This window comes from Moschus berezovskii, chromosome 6 (genome assembly GCF_049115385.1).
Source record: "Moschus berezovskii isolate FMDL1 chromosome 6, NW_MosBer_1.0, whole genome shotgun sequence".
Lineage (NCBI taxonomy): Eukaryota > Metazoa > Chordata > Mammalia > Artiodactyla > Moschidae > Moschus > Moschus berezovskii.
This window is the reverse complement of record NC_142465.1, coordinates 112,874,445-112,892,140: the sequence shown is the minus strand read 5'-3', so window position 1 is coordinate 112,892,140 and position 17,696 is coordinate 112,874,445. Positions and strand designations below refer to the sequence as shown.

The 17,696-nt window shown below is 41.7% G+C and overlaps 1 protein-coding gene across 2 annotated transcripts in view; it reads right to left on the bottom strand.

Annotated features, from left to right (window-relative positions):
* The window catches only part of BCL2L13 (BCL2 like 13), a 52,748-nt gene that overhangs the window by 28,407 nt on the left and 6,645 nt on the right, over positions 1-17,696 (bottom strand). For both annotated transcript variants that reach the window (XM_055396787.2, XM_055396786.2), the window contains exon 2: positions 15,745-15,915. In XM_055396787.2, coding sequence (XP_055252762.1) covers positions 15,745-15,865 — 121 coding nt within the window. In that variant the 5' untranslated portion in view covers positions 15,866-15,915. The remainder of the gene's footprint in view (positions 1-15,744; positions 15,916-17,696) is intronic.

Below are 17,696 nucleotides of genomic sequence, written 5' to 3'. Positions count from 1 at the left end.
ATCTCTAAGGGACTTGACTTCAAACTTTCTCCGGGCTCAAATAATCTCTGCCATGTAAGAATTTTGGTCAGTCACTGCCATGAGCTACAGTGAACACAGTGCTTTTAAGAGAAATTCTTCAAACATAATTCCACAACAGAAGCAGGGTAAACATCAGGCTGAAAAGCTTGAGTCAGCCCTTTAAGTCATGCAAAATCATCTCAAACTCAACATCTGCTAGCTTGCTCCTGACCTGTCTTTACTCAGAAACAGACTCTTGCCAGTCAATACAGCCTGTCAGGTAAACTTTTTATAAGGTTTCCTCACATAAGAGGCAGTCCCTCCATTCCACACATTCTAGAATTTATCCTCAAATTAAGCTGGATCATCAGAAAAATCCCCAGACAGTATCAACTATCTGTTTCAACTGAGTGCACTTTAGTGCCATTTCCTTAGCTTTTATCCAGAATTCCACAAAGAGACAGGAGTTTTGAAATTTAACACTGGGTTTGATATTGACAGTCTCTGCTGCATTCCTTTGTATCCTCTGTAATAACGTTCTATGTGAAAAACAATTCTCGTAAAGAATAACGCTCCCGTTAAAACAGCACAGCTTCTTCTGGGAGCTAAATACAGTAGGTAGTTCCCTTTGTGGTTTCAGCTAGCCGCATCAGCCACGGTCCCAAATACTGCACAGAAAATTTTAGAAACAAAATGCACTAATTTTACACTGCACACCATTCTGACGAGTGTGATGAAATCTGGTGGGGTCCTGAGACCTGAGTCATGGCCGGCACGTTCAGACCACGTAAGCTACCCACCATTACTACAGGAGCACACGCAGCATCTGCTGGCAGCCGGCACCACCTGAGAATCCTGGAGCATACTCCCATGGACAAGGAGGAACTACTGCCCACCTCCACTTTCCTTTGGCTTTGCTTCAGAACCAAGTTCACTGCTCAACGCTGAGATGACTATACTGGACCCTACAGTCAACATAGCTGTGATCTACTGCTCCCACTATGGAAATGTACAGTCTTCCTATTCTGATTTCATTACAACTTACTTACTTCCATTATGTTCTAATTATAAGCCACATTAAATGATACATGGTGTAAAATTTTTAAAAATTAATTCCTATTAAAAAAATTCCTCTTCCCACCCAGTAGGAACTCACTGCCAATTTACTCACTAACAAAAAAAGACATTTTTACCTAACCTGGACTCTTCCTTTTCCTGGTTATTTAATTCGATTCATCATGCAAGGACCAATTTCTCTTTTTTTGGCCATGCCACATGGCTTGCAGGATCTCAGTTCCCTGACAAGGAATTGAACCGGGCCCTCGGGAGTGAAAGCGCCAAGTCCTCACTACTAGACCATAAAGGAACTCCCTGCAAGGACCAACTGAAGTCTCTCTACTTTTCCACAGTATCTTCACCAACTACTTAAGTATCATTGACACTGAAGATGTATATCATTTAATCTGTGCCACACAGTTTAATACTTAAATATATACTGTCTTGTACCAATGATTTTATAGTTTATTATCATTAGTCTGACCTGATTGCAAACTATTTGAGCTGGTCCCTCGGTCCGAGACTTATGTCAAGTAAAGACTAAAAAAAGTACACAAACGCCTGACATCAACAGCTGTCACTGTCTCTGATGAAGACTCAAAAGATTACAACGTATAACCCGACAACCTTGCTGGGAAGAAGGGACATAAGAAAGGAGACAACAGAATGAAACTTATTAACAGATTCAGAGGGATTTGTAAAAGTTATCAGCATATTTTGAGGCTACCTCAAATATGTTAAAAGGTTAAAAGAGATAAAGAAAATGAGCAGTCATTTAATGGAAGAGAGTAGAAATACAGGCCGACCACATACACAGGACAGAAATGAGAAGATTCATGGCGCCAGCCTGTGACGGAGGGAACTGCGGAGGAGGGATGGCAAGAGGAAGACCTCAGTCATCATCTCATGGTCACGAGGGTCTTCACCTACCTCTGAATCACAGAATTTTAGATCCGAAAAGGTCAGGGTTAGTCCACCCTTCTCATACAAAGAATATGGGACTCAGTAAATTTAGATGACTCGCCCAGGCACAAATAAATGATACAGAAATCAGATTCGAAAGTAGATATTCTGATAAGAAACATTATTACTAAATTCAAAAACATATGATTACAATTTCTGAAGTATAATGAATGAAAAATAAGGAATATATGAATGCTTTATTGGCCATCTGCCTCTTTTAGGAAAATCTGCATGCCTAAAACATATACACATCCCCACACCCATAACACCACTCCCAATACCACCACCATGCCACAAAGAAAATGACAATGTCTTGGTTACCATATGCCTCATCCTGTCAGATTAAAGAAAAGCAGCTGATTAAAGGCGTACCTATTCTCATGAGACTAATGTGACGCTAATTACACACGACAAGTTGTCATCCTTGATAATAAGCCATGTGGAAAACCTAAACCAGCAAAAAGTCTACTGCTGTCAGGATACAAAAGGCTATTTCTTCAGCTAACCAATGACACAGACAGATTCACTGATTTTCCTTTAATCAACCCCCACTCCACCCTGACTTTCAAAAGCACAGGACCAATGTAGCATAAATCCTGCACTATAAATCCAGAAAAATATGTCAAAGATAAACAAACTTTATCACACTTAAATCCCACCCACCTCAATGTCAAAGAAAGGGTCAGGTGACTCAGCAAGCATCATATTCCAGGCCCAAAATGCACTCAAATGAATATCAGATCAACAAGCTTAGAACAGTTTTATGTATGGCCTAGACCTCTGACAGCAAGAATGTTTTCTAAATCTATGGTTCCCCAAACTGGGGCCCATTAGAAGCACCATGAGAATATTAAACAATAATGAAGCAATAGTTAAAAGATACAGATTCCCAGGCCCCCTGGAGCACCTGGTTCAGCAGGTGTGGGGCAGTGCTCCATGATCTTTGTTTTGATAGGAATGCAGATGTTCAGACTACATCACAAAGTCCAGTGAGCACCGACTCAAAGTCCGGGTTCACAGTAGTCAGGATCAAACATCTCCTGTTCCTCACAGAAAGACTTGAGAAGATACTTAAAAAGCGCACATCTCCAGGAATAGGGAACTATGAACCAGAAGCTGGGATCAGATTACAAGATTGGCCTGAAAGCTGACCTGAGGTGGTGATACTCCCCAAATTGACCTATGGAGTCAGTGCAATCCCATCAAAATTCCAACTGCCTCTGGAAATGGACAAGACAGTCCTGAAATTCAATTTTGCAATGAATTGCAAAAGACAGAACATGGTCAAAGCAATTTTGAAAAAGAACAAGGTTGAAGGACTACTCATACTTCACAATTTCAAAACTTACTACAAAGCTGTGAGTAGTCAACATAATGTGGTAATGGTGTTAAGAACTGACATATAAACAAGTGGAATCTGAGAGCCAGAAATAAACCCATATATTTAAGGTCAACTGATTTTTGATAAGGGTAAAAAGATATTCAATGAAGAAAACTATAGCCTTTACAACAAATAGCACTGGAACAACTTGATATTCCCACATAAAAGGATGAATCTGGACCCCCACACTTCCCATCATATAAGAAAATTAATTCAATAAACAATAAGGTCCTACTGTATAGCACAGGGAACTAAACCCAATATCCTGAGATAAATCATAATGGAAAAGAATATTAAAAAAAATGTATATATGTATAACTAACTCACTTGGCTGTACAGTAGAATTTAGCACAACACTGTCAATCAACTAACTTCAATTTTTAAAATTTAAAAAAATTTCTAAATGGTAATAAAAAAATTAATTCAAAATGGATCAATGATCTAAATTTAAGAGTTAAAAAGTGTAAAGCTCTTAGAAGTAAACAGGTGAAAATGTATGTGACCCTGGATTAGGCAACTGTTTCTTAGATATAACACCAAAAAACTAGAAATCAAAGAAAACATAAACAAGATTCCATAAAAATTTAAAACTTCTATATGTCCAAGAAAAGACAAAGCACAGAATGGAAGACACTATCTGGAACTATATATATCTTATAAGGGTCTGCTATAAAGAAGTCTTACAATTTAACAACAGAAGGACAAATAATTCAATTTTAAAATGGACAAAGTATATGAATATTTCTCCAATTACACAAATGGCCAGTAAGCACATGAAAAGATGTTCAGCATCTTTAGCCATTCAGTTCAGTTGCTCAGTTTAGCTATTCAGTTCAGTTCAGTTCATTCGCTCAGTCGTGTCTGACTCTCCGCAACCCCATGAATCACAGCACGCCAGGCCTCCCTGTCCATCACCAACTCCCAGAGTACACTCAAACTCATGTCCACAGAGTCGGTGATGCCATCCAGCCAGCTCATTCTCCGTCGTCCCCGTCTCCTCCCGCCCCCAACCTTTCCCAGCATCAGAGTCTTTTCCAGTGAGTCAACTCATCGCATGAGGTGGCCAAAGTATTGCAGCTTCAGCTTTAGCATCAGTCCTTCCAATGAACACCCAGGATTGATCTCCTTTAGAATGGACTGGTTGGATCTCCTTGCAGTATAAGGGACTCTCAAGAGTCTTCTCCAACACCACAGTTCAAAAGCATCGATTCTTCAGCGATCAGCTTTCTTCACAGACCAACTCTCACATCCATACATGACCACGGGAAAAACCATAGCCTTGACTAGACGGACCTTGGTTGGCAAAGTAATGTCTCTGCTTTTTAATATACTATCAAGGTTGGTCATAACTTTCCTTCCAGGGAGTAAGCATCTTTTAATTTCATGACTGCAATCAGCATCCGCAGTGATTTTGGAGCCCAAAAAAATAAAGTCTGACACTGTCTCCACTGTTTTTCCACCTATTTCCCATGAAGTGATGGGACCAGATGCCATGATCTTTGTTTTCTGAATGTTGAGCTTCAAGCCAACCTTTTCACTCTCCTCTTTCACTTTCATCAAGAGGCTTTTGAGTTCCTCTTCACTTTCTGCCATAAGGGTGGTGTCATCTGCATATCTGAGGTTATTGATATTTCTCCCAGCAATCTTGATTCCAGCTTGTGCTTCTTCCAGCCCAGCGTTCCTCATGATGTACTCTGCATATAAGTTAAATAAGCAAGGTGACAATATACAGCCTTGACGTACTCCTTTTCCTATTTGGAACCAGTCTGTTGTTCCATGTACAGTTCTGACTGTTGCTTCCTGACCTGCATACAGGTTTCTCAAGAGGCAGGTCAGGTGGTCTGGTATTCCCATCTCTTTCAGAATTTTCCATAGTTTATTGTGATCCACACAGTCAAAGGCTTTGACATAGTCAGTGAAACAGAAATAGATGTTTTTCTGGAACTCTCTTGCTTTCTCCATGATCCAGCGGACATGCAAATTAAAACCACAATGAGCTACCAATGCACACCACCAGGACAGCTACAATCAAAAAACTATGGACAACAGGGACTGGTCTAGTGGTTAGGGCTCTGTGCTCCCAATGAAGGGGGCGTGGGTTCAATCCCAGGTCAGGGAATAGATCCCACATGGCACAACTAAGTTCACATGCCTCAAGTAAAGATCCTGCAGGCGGCCAACTAGGGCCCTGTGCTGCCAGATAAGTAAAGAATGTTTAAAAACAAGGACAACAGCAAATTTGGTAAAGAAGCAGAGAAACTGGAACCCTCATATACTGCTGGTGGGAATAGTACAGCCACTTTAGAAGACTGCTTAGTAGTTTTTAACAAAGCTAAACACACTCTTACCATAAGATTTAGCAATCATGCTCCTCTGTATTATCCAAATGAGTTAAAAACTTACATCTATACAAAAGCTGCACAGAATGTTTATCAGAGTTTTATATGTAACTGCCAAACCTTGGAAGCAACCAAGATGTTCTTCAATAGGTGAATGGATAAACAAATTGTGGTACATCCATACAATGAAATATTCAGTTCAGTTCAGTTCAGTTGCACAGTCGTGTCCGACTCTCCGCGACCCCATGAATCACAGCACGCCAGGCCTCCCTGTCCATCACCAACTCCCGGAGTACACTCAAACTCCTGTCCACAGAGTCGGTGATGCCATCCAGCCATCTCATTCTCCATCGTTCCCTTCTCCTCCCGCCCCCAACCGTTCCCAGCATCAGAGTCTTTTCCAGTGAGTCAACTCGTCGCATGAGGTGGCCAAAGTATTGCAGTTTCAGCTTTAGCATCAGTCCCTCCAAATGAAATATTACTCAGCAATAAAAAATGAGCTACCGCAAGGAGATACAACTTCTGACTCATTAGGAGAACTGCTACAAAAGGGCAGAAAACAGCAATGTTGGTGAGGGTGTGGAGAAATCAGACCCCCCCATGCACTGCTGACTGGACTGTAAAATGATGCAGCAACTGGGGAAGAAAGGGTGGCATGTCCTCAAAACATGTAAATGCAGGATGACCCAGCCATTTCACACCTGGGTATATGCCCAAAAGAAAGGCAAGCTGACACTCAGACCATTCGTACACCAGTTTCCATTACTGAGTTATTCACCACCGTCAAAAGGCAGATAAGCAGATGTCTACCAGCCAGATGAACGGGTAAACAAAACAAGCTTTCTACACAGAAGGCAACATGAGTCAGCCTTAAGAAGGAGTAAAAGTCTGAAAAACGCTACAACACAGGTGACCCTTACAGACACGACGCTAAGCAAAACAAGCTAGACACAAAAGGACAGATACTGTGCGATTTCACGCCAATGAGACCCACAGAGGCAGAGAGGAGAACAGTGTTTGCTTAGAGAGGGAGGGGTGAGTAGAATGGGGGATCAATGTTTAACAGCGGAGTGAATATCCAGCCAGCACCAAAATGACATGCATTTGACAGTCACATTACTAATTAACAGACACGAACCTACTCTCCTTCCTAACCTAAGACATGTCTTATTGAATCCGTATTAATGACTACAACATCAAGGTGCTCTGTATTAATACAAGCAAAGTTGAACGTAACAAGTTGTTACTTGGGATCACTTTACACAAATCAGCATGACTTCTGCTAGTCAGAATATATAACGTTGAACATATTCAACACAAACTAATGGAGTCCAGACGAGCTGACAACTTCTGGAAAAGCACAGAGTTAACTATTTAAGGAGAAGTTATGTACCCAGCACATGACTCACTGAGGAAAAAATGAAAGACATTTCATGTGACAGAAATCTTGACTAACGATAGGGCCACCTTCTTTAGCCTCTTCTTCTCACATCTATTGCTTCATGAACTTGAAACCAAACCCTAACCACTCTGCACCAATGCACGCTGCAGAGGTTCTATTTATAACAGCATGGCATAGAAGGGAGCTTTACCTCAGGCTTTAGATAACAAACTGGAGAGCAAAGCAGCAGAGACAGCAATTAAAGCCCAAATTTTTCTCCTAAGAGGTTAGCATACACATTTGTATTTACATACAAATACAGTGTACTTGGGCTTAAGGAAACAATATAAGGGTAACAACCAAATTTCAAAAACAAAACAAAAACACCAAAGCAGGTAAACTTCTCAGATCCTACAATATTTGGGTAGAAAAAAAAATTCTATGCTCAAACAGAAGGAAAAAAATTGATTAACACAGGCTTACATAAATATGTAAGGTCTTTACAAACTTAATAAATCACAGGGCTTGAAAAGGCCTGGTTTTTGTGGACCACAAAGTTTGTTACAGTGAAAAAATATCATACATAAGTGGAATCTAGTAGATGGGAACATATGTATGTATTTGAGTGACCAACTCATCTAGTTTGCTCAGGACTTTCCCAGTTTTACTCAAGCCTGGGCAAACTGGACAGCTGGTCACACTAATGTGCACACAGGGGAGATACATTAATGAAGACAGGAATCTAAGCTGCAATAATAAATAAAGCCAGTGACTTCAGCAACTTAACCCAAAGATGCATCTCTCCTGTGTGCTCCATATCTAATCTGGGGACTGGAGGCAAGAAGACTGTGTCCTACAGTGACTCAGCAACCCCTCCTGAGGGTGGTGGCACTCTCCTGTGAGTGCGTCCTCAGGAACACCTCTCCCCCTCGAATCAGCCTACACACACCACGGGCAAGGGAAACATCATGGGGAGAAGGCACGCTGGCCCTTAAACGCCACAGCCTGGAAGTGACACAAGCCCAGGCACCTGAGTTTCACTGGCTAGGACCAGTCTCAGGGCCCTGCTTAGATGCAATTTCCTTCATGCCTCAGACAGAAAGAGAAACAGGTCTGGGGAATCCTCAGGAAACATTCTCACAGGAAATCCAGAAAAACATCCACTTCTGCTTCACCGACTATGCAAAAGCCTGTGACTGTGTGGATCACAACAAACTGGAAAATTCTTAAAGAGATGGGAGTACCAGACCACCTTACCTGCCTCGTGAGAAATCTGTATGTAGGTCAAGAAGCAACAGTTAGAACTGGACATGAAACAACAGACGGGTTCAAAATTGGGAAAGGAGTACAACAAGGAAAGGAGTACATCAAGCAAAATCCTGGGCTGGAATCAAGACTGCTGCGAGAAATATGAACAACCTCAGACATGCAGATAACATCACCCTAATGGCAAAAAGTATAGAGGAACTATGTACTTAAGTCCAAGTACACTGTATTCGTATGTAAATACAAATGTGTATGCTAACCTCTTAGGAGAAAAATTTGGGCTTTAATTGCTGTCTCTGCTGCTTTGCTCTCCAGTTTGTTATCTAAAGCCTGAGGTAGAGCTCATGAAGATGAAAGAGGAGAATGAAAAAGCTGGCTTAAAACTCAACATTCAAAAAACCAAGATCATGGCATCTGGTCCCACCACTTCATGGCAAGCTGATGGGGAAAAGTGGAAACAGTGACAGATTTTATTTTCTTGGGCTCCAAAATCACTTCGGACAGTGCTGCAGCCATGAAATTAAAAATGCTTACTCCTTGGAAGGAAAGCTATGACAAACCTAGACAGCGTATTAAAAAGCAGAGACATCACTTTACCAACAACATCACTTTATCGACTACAAAACCAAAGTTTTGTTGAGTCAAAGCTATTGTTTTCCCAGGAGTCATGTATGGATGTGAAAGTTGGACCATAAAGAAGGCTGAGTGCTTAAGAATGGATGCTTTTGAACTGTGGTGTTGGAGAAGACTCTTCAGAGTCCCTTGGATCAAACCAGTCAATCCTAAAGGAAATCAACCCTGAATATTCATTGGAAGGACTGATGCTGAAGCTCCAATACTTTGGCCACCTGATGCAAAGAGCCAACTCACTGGAAAAGACCCTGATTGAGGGAATGAGGAGAAGATGGGTGAACAGAGGATGAGATGGTTAGACGGCATCACTGGGTAGTGAAGGACAGCAAAGCCTGGCGTGCTGCAGTCCGTGGGCCTGCAGAGAGTCAGACACGACTCAGCAACTAAACAACAACAACTGTCAGGGGCAGCTCGGCTCGAGTGAAAAACTACTAGGAATAAGCATGGCTCACTGACAGTCTAAAGCAACAGGAGCTAGGAGACACAACAGGTAACGCGGTCTTCTGTAGGATAGACGGAGGGAAAAAGTGGGCTCCTGATGTGAGAGGTAATGTAAGGAAGTGCAGCTCGCTTGTGGCCTTCAAATTACTTGATGGAGAACACAGGAAATGAAGGAGAAAAGTCAGGAGACATTTCTTTCAAATCCTGAGGCAGGATTTAAAGGAAAATGGGAGAATCGTCACAAAACTGTAACAGTTAATATATAGTGGACAAAGAAAGAGGGAAAGAAAGAGGAAGCAAGCAGAGAGGCGAGGCAAAGGATGACTGCAGTGTTGCAAGCCTGGAGAGCAGGTGGTTAAGACTCCACATTTCCAATGTAGGGGGTGTGGGTTCAATTCCTGGTCAGGGAACTGAGATCCCACCTGCCGCACAGCATGGCCAAAAGAAAGGCCGCGATTATCTGAAAAAAGACCAATTAGTCTGTCTGGGATTTACTCACTTGGCTGAATCTGGGGTGCTGAGGTAAACACTGCAGAATTACTATCCCTGTTATGCTAACTGAGATTCTGTTGACAATTACCTTAATCAAGTGTTACATGAAATAATGGATAGATTTCACTGCATGTACACTGGAGGGGTAGATGGCTGAGAGGGGTGGCCTGCAGGAGCCCCAGCGTCCCTGTGTGTGCCGAGCATGACAAACTGAAGGCTAACTTCCTCTGACCGGGCCCCCTTCACAGCTGGCAATGAAAATAACTAGGCAGGTGCAGCGACCACATGACTGCTCACTCCTTTTTGGCTCTGCAGTTTGACTCTGGACAAATTACAAAGGTAAATAACCGTTAGAGGTGGGGGGAACTGCTCTTCAATACCCTCTCTACAAATCATGAACTGAGTTACCGGACCCACTGCAGGCTGAGCACACGCAGACAGACAGTAGACGCCACCCAGCACACGTGTACAGGGCATGTGCCTGCCAACAGTCAGTTATCATTCTCCCAGCCTATTTATTATACTGGGAATACTGGGACTTCCTGGCAGTCCAGTGCTTAGGACTCTTCACTTTCAGTTTGGGCGGGGACCGGGGGGGCAGGTAGATCCAATATAACCAGTAAACCAGTATACAGTATAACCAGTAAAGTTACACTGGTCACTGAAATGGTGCAGTTGACTTAAAATTACAGGTCTCACTGAAGTATGACATGCAGTGAGGCTTGTTGAAAGTGAAATTATATGTTCTGTGAAGCTGCTTTTAAAAACACCACCTCAAGTTAGGTGTGAGAGAAACAAATGTACAAGATTAGAGGAAAAAGGTATGAAAATCTGGACACCTCTTCAATGAGACTACAAGTGCTTTCATGTGCTTCCTCCACTTTAAGCATAAACTTAAAAGTGCACATAATAGACATGGAAACATAGTTTACGGTAGAAAGAGGACACGGAATTCCAATCAACAGAATCACATTCAGAAAGAAAAATGCCCTGACCATACACCAAAATTACTAAGTAAATGTACATTTATTAACATTTTAATTAAATTTTCTTATAACAACCATTTTGTTTAGAATTCCTTCTTGCCTTGACTTCTTCAGTAAAAGCCCTACTACCAGTGTTAGTGACCTAGACAAAAGGGGTCCTATGGTAAACCAAAAACTGTATTGCAGTCTATCAATGTTTAAAAAGATGGCAACATTTCAGTTCAGTTCAGTCGCTCAGTCGTGTCCGACTCTCCGTGACCCCATGAACCACAGCATGCCAGGCCTCCCTGTCCACCACCAACTCCTGGAGTTCACTCAAACTCATGGCCACAGAGTCGGTGATGCCATCCAGCCATCTCATTCTCGGTTGTCCCCGTCTCCTCCCGCCCCCAACCTTTCCCAGCATCAGAGTCTTTTCCAGTGAGTCAACTCGTCGCATGAGGTGGCCAAAGTATTGCAGTTTCAGCTTTAGCATCAGTCCCTCCAATGAACACCCAGGATTGATCTCCTTTAGAATGGACTGGTTGGATCTCCTTGCAGTATAAGGGACTCTCAAAGAGTCTTCTCCGACACCACAGTTCAAAAGCATCGATTCTTCGGCGATCAGCTTTCTTCACAGACCAACTCTCACATCCATACATGACCACAGGAAAAACCATTGCCTTGACTAGACGGACCTTGGTTGGCAAAGTAATGTCTCTGCTTTTTAATATACTATCAAGGTTGGTCATAACTTTCCTTCCAAGGAGTAAGCGTCTTTTAATTTCATGGCTGCAATCAGCATCTGCAGTGATTTTGGAGCCCCAAAAATAAAGTCTGACACTGTTTCCACTGTTTTTCCATCTATTTCCCATGAAGTGATGGGACCAGATGCCATGATCTTTGTTTTCTGAATGTTGAGCTTCAAGCCAACCTTTTCACTCTCCTCTTTCACTTTCATCAAGAGGCTTTTGAGTTCCTCTTCACTTTCTGCCATAAGAGTGGTGGCATCTGCATATCTGAGGTTATTGATATTTCTCCCAGCAATCTTGATTCCAGCTTGTGCCTCCTCCAGCCCAGCGTTCCTCATGATGTACTCTGCATATAAGTTAAATAAGCAAGGTGACAATATACAACCTTGACGTACCCCTTTTCCTATTTGGAACCAGTCTGTTGTTCCATGTCCAGTTCTAACTGTTGCTTCCTGACCTGCATACAGGTTTCTCAAGAGGCAGGTCAAGTGGTCTGGGATTCCCATCTCTTTCAGAATGTTCCACAGTTTATTGTGATCAACACAAAGGCTTTGGCATAGTCAATGAAGCAGAAATAGATGTTTTTCTGAAACTCTCTTGCTTTCTCCATGATCCAGCAGAAGTTGGCAATTTGATCTCTGGTGCCTCTGCCTTTTCTAAAACCTGCTTGAACATCTGGGAGTTCACGGTTTACATACTGCTGAAGCCTGGCTTGGAGAATTTTGAGCATGACTTTACTAGCGTGTGAGATGAGTGCAATTGTGCGGTAGCTTGAGCATTCTTTGGCATTGCCTTTCTTTGGGATTGGAATGAAGACTGACCTCTTCCAGTCCTGTGGCCACTGCTGAGTTTTCCAAATCCGCTGGCATATTGAGTGCAGCACTTTCACAGCATCATCTTTCAAGACTTGAAATAGCTCAACTGGAATTCCATCACCTCCACTAGCTTTGTTAGTAGTGATGCTTTCTAAGGCCCACTTGACTTCACATTCCAAGATGTCTGGCTCTAGGTCAGTGATCACGTTATCGTGACTATCTTGGTCGTGAAGATCTTTTTTGTATAGTTCTTCTGTGTATTCTTGCCACCTCTTCTTAATATCTTCTGCTTCCGTTAGGTCCATACCATTTCTGTCCTTTATCGAGCCCATCTTTGCATGAAATGTTCCCTTGGAATCTCTAATTTTCTTGAAGAGGTCTCTTATTTTTTCTATTCTGTTGTTTTCCTCTATTTCTTTGCATTGATCACTGAGGAAGTCTTTCTTATCTCTCCTTGCTATTCTTTGGAACTCTGCATTCAGATGCTTATATCTTTCCTTTTCTCCTTTGCTTTTCGCCTCTCTTCTTTTCACAGCTATTTGTAAGGCCTCCTCAGACAGCCATTTCGCTCTTTTGCATTTCTTTTCCGTGGCAACATTTAGACATGCAATAATGACTATGCCAAAGCCTTTGACTGTGTCAATCACAATAAACTGTGGAACATTCTGAAAGAGATGGGAATCCCAGACCACCTGACCTGCCTCTTGAGAAACCTGTATGCAGGTCAGGAAGCAACAGTTAGAACTGGACATGGAACAACAGACTGGTTCCAAATAGGAAAAGGGGTACGTCAAGGTTGTATATTGTCACCTTGCTTATTTAACTTATATGCAGAGTACATCATGAGGAACGCTGGGCTGGAGGAGGCACAAGCTGGAATCAAGATTGCTGGGAGAAATATCAATAACCTCAGATATGCAGATGCCACCACTCTTATGGCAGAAAGTGAAGAGGAACTCAAAAGCCTCTTGATGAAAGTGAAAGAGGAGAGTGAAAAGGTTGGCTTGAAGCTCAACATTCAGAAAACAAAGATCATGGCATCTGGTCCCATCACTTCATGGGAAATAGATGGAAAAACAGTGGAAACAGTGTCAGACTTTATTTTTGGGGCTCCAAAATCACTGCAGATGCTGATTGCAGCCATGAAATTAAAAGACACTTGCTCCTTAGAAGGAAAGTTATGACCAACCTTGATAGTATATTAAAAAGCAGAGACATTACTTTGCCAACCAAGGTCCGTCTAGTCAAGGCAATGGTTTTTCCCATGGTCATGTATGGATGTGAGAGTTGGTCTGTGAAGAAAGCTGATCACCGAAGAATCGATGCTTTTGAACTGTGGTGTTGGAGAAGACTCTTGAGAGTCCCTTATACTGTAAGGAGATCCAACCAGTCGGTTCTAAAGGAGATCAATCCTGGGTGTTCATTGGAAGGACTGATGCTAAAGCTGAAACTGCAATACTTTGGCCACCTCATGCGACGAGTTGACTCACTGGAAAAGACTCTGATGCTGGGAAAGGTTGGGGGCGGGAGGAGAAGGGAACGACGGAGAATGAGATGGCTGGATGGCATCACCGACTCTGTGGACATGAGTTTGAGTGTACTCCGGGAGTTGGTGATGGACAGGGAGGCCTCGCGTGCTGTGGTTCATGGGGTCGCGGAGAGTCGGACATGACTGAGCGACTGACCTGAACTGAACTGAACGGAGACACAATACAGAAACGTAAACATGATAAAATGGGGGGGAAAAAATCACCACAGTCACTGCCATCAATTATTACAACTATCTGAAAACTGTAGTAGTGCTCAGCCGCTCAGTCATGTCCACTCTCTGCAGTCCTATGGACTGCAGCCCACCAGTTTCTCTGTCCATGGGATTCTCCAGGCAAGAACAATGGAGTGGGTTGCCATTTCCTTCTCCAGGGGATCTTCCTGACCCAGGAATCGAACCCGTGTCTCTTGAGTCTCCTGTACTGGCCTGGGAAGCTCTTGAAAACTATGTGAATCTTGAGTAATATCAGAAAATAACAGAAAGTAAAATAGCTGCTGACTGAGTTTGGTGAAATAAATTAAATATTGGGGATAGTATTTAAATATTTAAATAATAAATTAAATTTTAGTAGGAAAAAAATTTTCCTTTTTGGTATCTTTGAAGCTATTTTGATGTAACCTTGTGTAAACAGCTACTGAGCTCAGGGAATTCAAAATATGATTGAATGTTTAAAAACACAACACACCCTCGAGTTACATGTCAGCATTTACGAGCTCCTTTAAGACATCTCTGGTCATCCCTATAGTTGCAATGGCTACGGGAGCCCGTCTTTTCTGAATCTCGACAGGATACTTTCTTGAGCTAAAATAATAGCAGATAAAAACTACCTCCATGGCTACAGTAAAACCTGTGATGAGAATATTTAAGAAGATGATGTTACATATTAATGAAGAAGACTAATTCAGATTCTAGTAACTGTTTTAAGCTTCGTCTGGCAAATAAAATTATACACAACTCCACAATACAAAGAATAGTGCTAAAAACTCTGAGAGATTAATCCACTGTTTAAATCTAATATCCTTACTACTATATAAAGAACAGATAAATAAGGACCTACTGTACAGCACAGAGACCTATACGCAGTATTTCATAACCACCTAGAAGATGAAAGAATCTGAAAAAGAACTGACATGTATCTATAACTGAATCACTGCAGCACACCTGAAGTTAACACAGCACTGTAAATAAACCATACTTCAATAAAAAAAACTTAATATCCTTGAAAAAACATAATTCTAAGAACTTGTTATAAACTTCAAAAATAATTAATTCTAATCTATATCCTGTTAAGTAGGAAATCTCTAAAGGCAGATGTATTTCTATTTATTTACATGTATTTAGTATGTTTTTTACCTCTACCAATGGCAATCATTCAAAATATTGAGCTCCTGGGCCTCCCTTGGTGGTCCAGGGGTTAAGAATCCATGCTTCCACTGCAAGGGGCACAGGTTCAATACCTGGTTAGGGAACTAAGATCTCTTAAACCATGTGGTGCAACCAAAAAAAAAAAAAAATCAAGTTCTTAAAAAAAAATTAAAAGTCATGCTTCTGGGAATGGATCAGGGGTTGGGAAGGGACAGAGTGACGGGTTAGTCTTTAAGAGCTGATAGCATTATTCAGACTCACAGCCACGGCTATGCAGTGCTCAGACAGACATTTTGGCACACATTAATGATTATTACTTAATTCAAACACAAGCCAAAGACAATACCTTGGGGTGAAGAAGGATGCTGCTCTTGCAGCTTCTCCTGAGAAAGGAGTCCCAAGTAGCTGAGAACCACGTACTTCGTTTCATAGTGAAATCCTAGAGGCACAGTAGTTGAGGACGCCATGGGGCTGGCCGGCAGAGCTCCGAAAATGTCTACTTACAGATGTACAAAACCTAAAACCAGAAGAGTATTTTTTAGTGTACAGTTCATTACACGCTGGGATGTCCCTGGTGGCCAGTGGTTGGGAATCCACCTTGCAATGCAGGGGACTCGGTTCCATTCCTGGTCGGGGAACTAAGACACCACATGCCCCAGGGGCAACTGAGCTCTCACAACACAACTAGAGTCCAACTAGAGAGTTCTTGCACTGTAAGGGAATATCCTGAGTGCCACAACTCAGACTCGATGCAGTCAAATAGTTTTTTTAAAAAAACTTCGTTACATGCCAATACATTCTCCCATTAACTCCAACCATTCAACTAAATACCAAAATAAATATTTCTCAGACTTATCCTCTCGGTAATCTTTAAAAAACATAACTTCAGTTTACTTACAGTAGGAATGTATGTATTCAGATTTCCAGTCAAAAGCACATTTCCCTTTCTATCTCCCCCAGTTACCCTACTTTCACCTGTGTGGCAAGGACAGTAGCTCTGCCCTCTCTTTACGCTGCACCATGCCCCCAGCCAGTATTTTCTCATTCTTCTACTATTAAAGCCTTCACAGTTGCAGGTGACATCTCCTGTTTCCTCCGCAGCTTCGTGTGCCATACAACTAGTCTGAGCCCGAGCAGTGAGAGAAGAAGCTGTGTGTGCAATGGGGTGGGGGTTGGGGGGAAGGTCCTCTCCTTGCAGACTTCCTCTCGCCTCCTCTCTGGACTTGAATTCCAGTATTCTGGCCTGGAGAATTCCACGGACTACACAGTCCACAGGGTCGCAAAGAGTCAGACATGACTGAGCAACTTTCACTCACTTATGTATCTTAATAGTCACTGCAAACCGAAGTGTTTTATTAAGGTTTCCAAATAAAAGCAATGATACAGACTGTTTTTAGATCTTAAGAAATATCTGATAAAAGAAAAACATTCAGATAACCAATAATAGGAAAAAGAGGCAGGAAATGTTGACAAAATTTAAGATCTGTACTAAACAAACTAAGATAAATGAATAAACAATGAAAGAAAGTATGGAGAATTTGAAATACACAGAATAAAAGGGTGACTATATAAAGAGATTAAAAAGAATGAACATAAAATTCTGGTTTCAAGGGGAGAAAGGAGTCTGAGAACAAAGGGTCTGACAATTCTTTAATTTTGTCACAATGAAAGAGACTTAAGCATGCTTACATTCAGTGAGAGCTGATGAGAAATAAAGAGAGAGCAAGGAATAAATTACTAAGTAAAGTTCCAAAAGAGAGAACAGAGTAAATCAATAACAAAATTTAACCTGTGAAAAGTCTCAGAAGTTTTTGTTAAGAGGAACAAAGAAGTACTCATCTTCTAAATAATGCTTTAAATTAAAAAAAAAATGAATGTTCTAGAATTTGTTACAATCAAATTTCTTGTATTTATCCAGGCACCCCAATGCAGCAATATCTACAACAGCCAAGCCATGGAAGCAACCTAAATGCCCACTGACAGAGGAATGGATAAAAATGACGTGGCGTTTACTCTCTCGCTCTCCCACACACGCACATGCCTGCATGGACTGGAATATTACTCAGCCATAAAAAAGAGTGAAATAATGCCATTTGCAGCAACACAGACGCACCTAGAGATTATTACACTAAGTGAAATAATTCAGAAAGAGACAGACTAATACCATATGACATCACTTATATGTGGAATCTAAAATATGACACAAATGAACTCATCTACAAAACAGAAACAGACTGGCAGACACAGAGAACAGGCTTGTAGTTGCCAACGGGGTGGAGGGAGGGGTGGGATGGATTG